The sequence below is a fragment of the Octodon degus genome, unplaced genomic scaffold (genome assembly GCF_000260255.1).
Source record: "Octodon degus isolate 3935 unplaced genomic scaffold, OctDeg1.0 scaffold00147, whole genome shotgun sequence".
NCBI classification, from domain to species: Eukaryota; Metazoa; Chordata; class Mammalia; order Rodentia; family Octodontidae; genus Octodon; species Octodon degus.
This window is the reverse complement of record NW_004524723.1, coordinates 2,928,089-2,937,010: the sequence shown is the minus strand read 5'-3', so window position 1 is coordinate 2,937,010 and position 8,922 is coordinate 2,928,089. Positions and strand designations below refer to the sequence as shown.

The 8,922-nt window shown below is 46.1% G+C and overlaps 1 protein-coding gene across 2 annotated transcripts in view; it reads right to left on the bottom strand.

The window, feature by feature from the left end:
* Positions 1 to 3,012: 3,012 nt before the first annotated feature.
* Positions 3,013 to 8,922, bottom strand: part of Heg1 (heart development protein with EGF like domains 1) — an 81,621-nt gene continuing 75,711 nt past the window's right edge. The window contains exons 18-19 of one of the 2 annotated variants that reach the window (XR_002818242.1): positions 5,943 to 7,946; positions 5,582 to 5,592 (exon numbers count right to left, since the gene is read on the bottom strand). Coding sequence is in view for 1 of the 2 variants with exons in the window: in XM_023702171.1 (XP_023557939.1) it covers positions 7,797 to 7,946 (150 nt within the window). In the remaining variant the exon portion in view is untranslated. Of the gene's footprint in view, positions 7,947 to 8,922 lie in introns of both variants that reach the window. The other variant, XM_023702171.1, reaches the window with a different exon arrangement.

The following is an 8,922-nucleotide window of genomic DNA, read 5'->3' as shown; positions in this document are numbered from 1 at the left end:
TCACCCCAGCCCATCTTTAATCTTAATATATTTAGCTTGCCAGATATATCCACTGATGTGTTTACCTATTTTTTTTTTAAGTGAATGCCTGACAGATATATGCTACCCTGAGCATAAGATGGGTCAAAGGACAGTACTGATTCCTGTCCCCAGAGTTGGGATTCTAAGTCCATGATAGCAAACATGTCAGAGAAGTGAAAGGGAAATGGCAAGAACACATTGACAACAGGTCTAAGGTCTCTGGGGGCAGTCAGTAGTGACTTCGCATTGAAATGACACGTCAGTTCTTCACCCGTCCTTGTGGTGACAGGAAAACTGGTTAAAGAGAGTAGTGTGTGTTGTGTCTTCATAGTTTACAAGGTGTTTTGTTATTTTCTCTTATAACCCTCACAGCTCTGTGAGACAACAGCCATTCTAATATTCCCACTTTCCTGATTCCTGACTCTGGGGTTCAGAAAGTAGGACAGAACTTTAAGACTTGATATCATAATTTGGGAAGAATAGCAGGAAAATCCTGGAGAATGTCTGTTCCCAAATGACAGTGCTGGGAGCTTTCATGAGGTCAATAAAAGCCAGCATCAATATTTGCTCCCAGCACCACCCTTTATCTTTGTGACCTGATGTTCCTACTCAGGGCGTCATGATGTTGTGATCCAATTCTGAAACTCAAAGGCTGCTGTGGCCACCCCACACCCCATACTGGAGGACTCTGACTCAGATGAGCTCTGTACTATGTGATCTTGTTTTACTTCCCAAGTAACTGGAAAATGGGTCACTGTGCATTCCTGAAGTCCTTTAAAAACACCTTTGACATCTTTATTTGCTGGCAAATGCAATCCTGAGTAAAGGCTCAGCTGTACCAGAGGCACAAGTAGGATAAGCGCCCCAGTCAGTTTATTGAGTACAGCGGAAAGACCTCTTGATTTTAGGTTCAAAAAAGTACCAGGATACAGCATCACCCACTGTAGCCAAAACACAGAAATAACCCAAGTGTCTATAGACAGAGGAATGGATAAGGAAACTATGGTACCTACAAAGACAATGGACATAATTTATCATTTGAAATGGTGACACTGCCCTTTGAGACAACATGGAATTTGGGACTCGATGTTAAGTAGAATCAAGAAGCCAGACACAGAAGGACAAATACTGCATGACCTCATCGTATGTGCTTACTAGTGTGCATACATATTCATTGCTATCATGAAATGCCCAACACTTACAGAGTTTATGTCGCTTACAGTTCTGGAGCTCAAATGTACAGTGTCAGCTTTGGCTCAGCTTTGGGGAGGGGCTTCTGGACTGTGTCACTTTTCGGTGGGCCACATGGTGAGAGAGCTCCTGTGTGAATGAGAGACCCCGTTACAAAGAGGAAGGCAGAGAGCCTGGGGTCTCATCATTCCTTCTGAAGGGGCATCCTCAAGTGAACTAAAAAACTCCCACCAGGTCCCACCCACAAAACGTCCCATGACCTCCCAACAAAGCCACGGTGAGGACCAACTGTCCAACACAGGAACCTTCTGAGGATGAAAATAAAAAGAGGACAGCAAGAGCAAGGCAATGGAGAAAGTGAGTTAAAGGAAACAAACACAGGGGTGTGGGGTCCATAAGTCTAGGAATCTAAGGGTGCAGAGTGAGCATTACGGATAACAATACTGTACTGGATACTGAAAATCCACTAAGTGAAATTTCAAGTGCTTCTACTACACACAGTACCTAGGTGAGATGAGTCACATCAATTTGCTTAAGGATAGTAATCATTTTACTATGTATATCAAAACATGCACACCTTAAATATACACAATTTAAAAAATAAAGTAATTGGAGAAGTGGAAATGATGGGATGTTTATAATGTCTGCCTGAGCTGAGCAGGAACAAGGTGTCAGCACTTATCAGGGATGCCTGTAGTGAGCTCCACTCTTGTGTGAGGTGTTAGTGCACTCAACAGCCATAAAGACAGCAAGAGACAAAATGGTACCGCAGCAGGGATCTAATATGATCAGTTGTTCACGAGATGCAAAAGGCCATGAGGCAGCCAGAACCTTGGCCTTTACTGAGGAGAGGATTATCAGACTCAGTGGGCATCAGTGTCTTATGCTGAGAAGGATCTTGCCCTGGAGTGTCTTTATTTTTAGTGGTCTTAGTCTTAGTGGGTGGGCAAGGATGGCCTAAAGGGATAATGGGCAATCTCAAAGGGGTGATACCCAATGGAAGCCTCCGTTCATCGCTTAGGGAAGTGTGTCAAACTAGCTATTGTTACATTGCAGTCCCCAACAAGCCCTGGGTCCTGTTTCCCTCTCAGGTGGGGACTGTTAGTGGACAGGCTGGGAAGGCTGAGGAGGAACAGCTGTTCTGAAGAGCCTGCTGCTGCTCACCACTGCCAGTTAGGAACGTTGGATGGGCATGGCCCTGGTCTTATCCGCCAACTCACCTGTATGCCCCCATCTGCTCTGACTGGCTTCCTCTAGGGCCAGTATAAAGCAAAGACCCATAGGACATATTAATCATTGCAAACCATCTAAGGAAGCAATTAATTAATGAGCATTTCTCTAGCCAAGCTTGGGCACTGTAAGCATAAGGTCCATGGCTCGCTGCCCTATTAAAGTGCCACAGTTGCTCTCCAGCTGAGCAGTCATGCTTACTTTCCTTTCTCCTCCAAGACACAAGGAGCTGGCCTAGAGTAGTAATGGGAGACATTCAAGAAGACACTCAGCATCTGACTTGGTTCCTGATGCCCACCAATTCACGGAGAGGAAACAAAAGCAGGTGTTATATTAGAATTAGACCTTTTGTCCTTTAGGCCTGTCCCTCCCTCTGCCCATTCACCCATCCACCACGCACCTATCCATCAGCAGTGCCCTTGTTTACTTCTGGTCAATGAAGAGAGAAATAACTCACTCCCCACATTAGCCATGCAGGAGTTCATGGTACACTTGGATTAAGTGAGGCCCTTGAAAAAGAACTTGTTGGGCTCCTGTTTGGTTTGCTTGTTAGTAAGAGAAAACGCACAATGAAAATAATATTAATTTTATTGCATCATTTTACTGACTAGAACGCCAGATTTAGAGTGTATATAATTATAAAAATAACCAAATTCTTACAAATAATACTTTGCTGCTACAGTATTGAATAATTAGCAGAGGCTGGAATTATAATACAACCTTAAATAACATTCTCATAATGGATTTAACACAATCAATCAGGGACTGTGGTTTACATACAGAAATTCAGGACAATGTGAAAATTCAGAAAGTTCACATTCCAACTACATGTTACACTTAACCATACATCCAGCGATGCAGACATTAACAAGACTCACTGCAACTCATGATGAAATAATCATTTTCCTTTGAAACAGGCTTAGGAACCTTTGGATAAGGTTCCTGGACACACTGGTTCCTTCACACCTCCTCCCTACTGAAGAAGTCTGTACTAATGTACATCAAACACATCATAAAGATCATAATCCTAGAATCTAACAAAGGACTCCTTTGAAATAGCTCGTGGGACAGATCCGGTCTAGGATCTATCTCTTTAGACCTAAGGGTCCCCTTTGGTTTCATGGGCTTTTCTGTGAGCTGAAGTTTACATCAACAAGGAGTATAATGCTACCGAGATACTTTAGATTAAGAAATTGGCATTTGATACTGTAATGTGCCTGCTACTTTAACCAGTTTTCTTCTTTGGGGATTTGGAAAAGAAAAAAAAAAAAAAACAAAAACCCCCAAAAGCAAATTCTGCAAAACCATAATTCTGTTTCTAAAATGTACGTAAGAACCTTTGGAATGACATGGCCTATTCCTACCACCACAAAAGCTTTCAGACAAGAAAAGTATCTCTTATATTAAGGGCAGTTTTAAATAAAATACAAAATACTGAACTCTGTACTCTTTCCTCTTTCCAAAGAAGTGCTATCATCCAAATATATTTTAGAACTATGAATCAAATACCTAGCTGTGGGTGTGTCAGGCAAAGCCAAGGGTGACTCTCAACAGCACAGCACTATTTTTCTGGCAGTTCACTGTTCTGGGTTACCACCTGGGCACTCCACCATGGGGCAAGCAGCTGGCTTGGAGGCTCCAAAAGCATGTCACAAGAGGTGACGCTAATGTGCCCGCGCGGAACTCTCACATGTGAATAGTTACTGTCCTTCAAGGACACTTCCTTTGGTAGCATCCGGCACCTATCCTAAGATGCAGCCCTCTCGCACAGGCCCACTTGAGCTACCTCTTCCATATACCACAAGCCACCCTTACGTTCTAACTTTAAATATGAACAGCCAGCTTGATGGCACCATCCATTCAGCAAGCTGCTTTTGAAAATAACTTTCCCCTTGAAGAAGGAAAATCAGCACGGAAGACACCTCACTGATGTTCCCAGATCTGGCGATGCTTCGTGAAAGCACGCTCCCGTGTGGGCAGCCTCACCGCGAGTGCGAGGGGGGCAGCAGCACCCAGCAGGTGTGCGGTTCTGACTGCGCTTGTTAGAGCCCCCCAGGGGAGCACCGTGCACCTCCCCCGCCTCAGCCACACACCACATGCTTCCTGCTGAGCACAAGCCAGCCACCACTTTCTCAAAGTGACCACAAGTGTCTGGGAAACACATGTAAAAACCAACCTTCATGCATTTTCAAAAAGGCATTCAGCATGTTGTGTATTTCCTGTCATTAGTTTGGTTACTGCTTAATATGTTATAATTCCTTAAAAATAATTTAAGTTGTAGGCCCATTCTCTTGTGCTCTCTGTGAGATTTAAAGTATACTGCATGGCGAGGTGTCTGCCAGGAAATGAGGCAGGGACAGTGAGTGGGAAGTGGGACAGGACGAGTCTTGCACACTGACTCAAATCCCACCTTTACAAGGCCAATCACTTATCCACTTCCAAGGTCTTTATGTCCAAGAAATGAGCATTCACAGCTAACTAGTGTGTTGAGCCCACAGCCTTGCATGGAGCCTGCTCATAGCAGGAACATCTTTCTAAAGAAACAGATCCTAGCACCCTGGGCTGGCTCATGGTGTAAACAGGAAAAGATGATGGAAATAAGATTGCTTGGAGCTTAAAGCCTGGGATGGAAACCAGGAAGCCAGGAGTCAACTCCTCCCGGTCCAGGCCTCATGCCCCAGCATTCTCCTGACACACAAGTTCCACCTGGCCTGGCTGTTCCCTACAGAAGCAGCTTGTGAGGTGCTAAATGTCATAGCTGTGGGGTCCCAGTGCAGCATCATGGCATTTCTGTGCACACGAATCACACATTCCAGGTGTGGAGGATGACACAGCACTTGGGGCACAGCTGTGTTCCCGCACGTCAGGTGGATGTCCTGTTTGCCTGTCTGTGGGCTGCTAACGCCTGACAGCTGTTTACTCTGGCCCAGGCAGGCCCTTCTGGAGATAAAACCCCGGAACAGCAGTGAGTTCAGCCTCTCCCTTCCTTGCCCAGGACAGGTGGTAACAGGTAACTCATGCCCCTCTAATGCCTTCTTCAAACCTCAGGATGCTTCCCTACCCTACCCCCTCCTAAAGTGGAGCTGCAGTCATCTCCACCTTGCTTGACACCTTTTTTCACAGTGAAAAAAAAAAAAAAAAAACCACACACTTCTTAATCCACTCCATTTGGACAAAGCATATGAATGCACATATCTGGAACTCACAGGACACGTTTTAGATGTTAGGATTTTCTGAAGCATGCCTTTGAGACAGGACTGTTCATATTCTGGGGCTTAAGGCTTCTGGCCTGACATGGGAGATGGCTTACCAGCTTTGGTGTTTGCCCAAGGCTAAAGTGTGCCTGGGAAAGGTTGCTATGGTGGCTCTCCCTATAGCTAGGGGAGGCAGCACAAAAGGACAGGCAAGAGGCTGTTTCACAAGGGACCCAACTCTGCTGGCCAAGATGTGCTGAGTGTGAAGTTCAAAGCCTTGCAGGTAGATGCAAGGCAGAAAGGTACACAGGGCCCTTTGGCTCCACAGACAGGCCAGATCCAAGGCTTCAAAATGGCAGTGCTTGGAGACTTTGACAACCACGGACAGTAACAGAATCCGTACATGCTCAGATGAGTACAATCTAACTACTGAAATTCATTGCACTTGCCTAGTGCCTCTGCCACAGCAGGCGATAGCAAGCCGTGGAGGCTGTGGGACCCAGGAGTCCACACAACACTGTTAGGGTGACAACTGCATGTTCTGAAGAGATCATAGGGAGCTGTGAAGAGGCCACCTTGCCTGTGACACAAGTGTCCCCAGCAGCTGTGCCATTTCCAGAAATGCGTACCACTGGACTCTCAGCTCCAGGATGGGGACAGTTCTTTTACTTCTGTGTTCCCTTTCCTTCATCCCACACCAGGATGTTCCACAAGGAGACAAATGAACATATTTCCACAGAGAGAAGTTAGAAGACTTGGAGTGTTGGACAAACCTCTCACAGGACGCACGACACTTGTGCAGTAAGTACAGCGTTGGCATTTCCTTCCCACACACAAGCACTCGGACCCTCTAGCCAGCCAGTCCTTGTTCCTTTACCACAATCCCGAAGCCTAGCTGTGTTTCTGGGGCAGAGGGCAGTCTCAAACAAGTACCAAATGCTGGGTAAGAGAAAATGAGTTACTTCTTCACTGAATAAATAACTTCAGTTGAAAGTTTACACTGAGTTTGTAGATGAGATTCTGTATACAAAGATTAGCCAGTAAATACACTTACCTATGGCTTCATCCGAGCTCCATTTCTCCCTCAGGAGTTCCCTATGGCTTCCCACAGCACTGTTGATGCAAAGAATCTAATGTGCCCATCTGACCCACTCTTTGAACCTCACTCATCTGCACCAACACAGCAGGCTTTCCCTCTAATGCGGACACACCAACTGAGGCCCCAGCTGACACAGCCTTCCTCTTTCCTATCCATTGTAGCCTCTGGTTTCCATGACAGTAGTCAAACTCCCAAGTCCCCAGTGCTGTTCTCACAGATAACAAGTGTCCCACCACTGTTGGTCCAGCTCCCAATTCGCCTATCCGGTCTTACTCTGGGGCAGCTGGGTGCCTCTAAAATCAAATGTAAGCTGTTTTGCCCTGATCCATTTGCTCAAAAAAGTGAGATTTAACTATATAAGGAAAAAAAAAACATTATAAATAAGTGTATCATCTTGACTTAAAAAAACAAAGGGGAGTTGGATGCTGTGCCTCATAAAGGTCAATTCCTCATCTTGGGGGTTGGCTTGGAGACTATAGCATAAGGCAATCTAGAAGCATTAAAATGCTCAACTGCAGTATCTTCAAAACATAGTGGTATGTCCATCCCCAATTGTTGTTCTGCACGAGGTGCTGGGTAGGAGAACAAAAGCCAGCATCTGACCACATGTTAATCACCAACTGCGGTCTGTAGAAATGCCTCGGTGTCTCTTGGGGACAGTTCTGAGACAAATCCAAAAGGAAACCTGCATGCCCAGTTGACTAAAGTGCAAACTAAGGGAACCCTGGGTCCTTGCAATGACACCTAGTGGTCTGCTGTGGCTGATAGCCGTCCCTAAAGTCAGTGCCACGTTGTAATCACTCAGAGACTCACTCAGTACTGGCCCATATCCACATTCACAGTAATGACAAAGGTGCCAAATGAGCAGCCTGTATGTCCATGTCCATCTGGCCCCTTCCACTGTGGTCATGGCCTTCACACTTGTCTTTCTCTTGCCATTTGAGTGTGGCTCTGACCAGGCCCAGAGCAGCCAGCGCCCGGTGCTCGTGCTGGCTTGGTCCTCTGAGCCACAGAGGTGCCAAGGACCTGGCTCAGAGTGGTTGGCCCTTTCTCGTCCGCTCTCAGAAGTAGTCTCTTCTTCTGCTCTCATCGCTAATGAAAGACGGGTTATACTGTCCGGGGAAAATGCAAGAATGCCGGGAGCCGGGCAATCCAGTGTAGGCCGGGTACAGTCCATTGCGTTCAAGTTCAGGATTCCTTACATTTGTGGGCTGGTTGCCAAAGAGAAAAGAAAAGCCAACTGATTATTCTGGGGTTTAAAGTTAAGATGTAAACAGAAATTTTACATGTAAATAAACTTAGGATGGAAGCAGTTATACGAGGGCAGAACAAGTTCTGATCTCAAAGTTAGGACCCTTGCTAGTCTTTCTGTACAGAACCTGGAATACATCTGCTACTGTCTTAAAAGGGAATTAGAAGACATTAATCAAGGGCATTCCAATGATTTTGGACCACATAGGAAAAAAAAAAAAAACCACTTGTGTTTATCCTTACATGATGTGGTTCAACTGATCATTATCTTAAATTCTGTAAAAAAGTTATCTTTCTCTGTGGAGTATAACTGGCTTTAAAACTCCCTGACACTTGGCAGAAGGTGAGCAGCAGATGCTACCAACATGAACTTCACAAGGTCCGACAGCCACTTTGTCACAGGTAGAGCAAGGGCCACAAGCCTCAGGAGGCAATAGTGATGCTTGGGCCAGTTTCACAGGTCACAACTGGCCCCCCGGGTCTGCCACATGAGCTCCCTGGAAATGAAGGCTCTTGGGAGGACCTCCCCTGGTAACATCAGGGTGAGAGGCTTTCTTGGCAGAAATGAGATACTGGATAAAGGTGAATCCTGTGGTGAAAGCCCGGTGTGGTAATCATGGGGACACCCACTGAGTCCACGCTGAGCAACAGCCTGGCACTTGGGTGAGCTTCCTGCCACTACCTCAGGCTCTGCTTCCTCACACTACTCAGCCTGCTGTGCATGAAGACAGAAGGGTTGACTGTGGTCCTTCAATAGTTCTGTCTAAGGCAAGTCTAGTGAATGCGGTGGACATAAGCAGTGAAACAGGGTCCTACCACACCACAGGTCTGGGGCTGGGGGTCCCCCCACAGGCTGCATGGACACACAAGCCTGGGGAAAGCACCAGCATAGTGTAGCTTCATGTATGAGGAGAGAAAAGGGGCTTTTCCTGACAA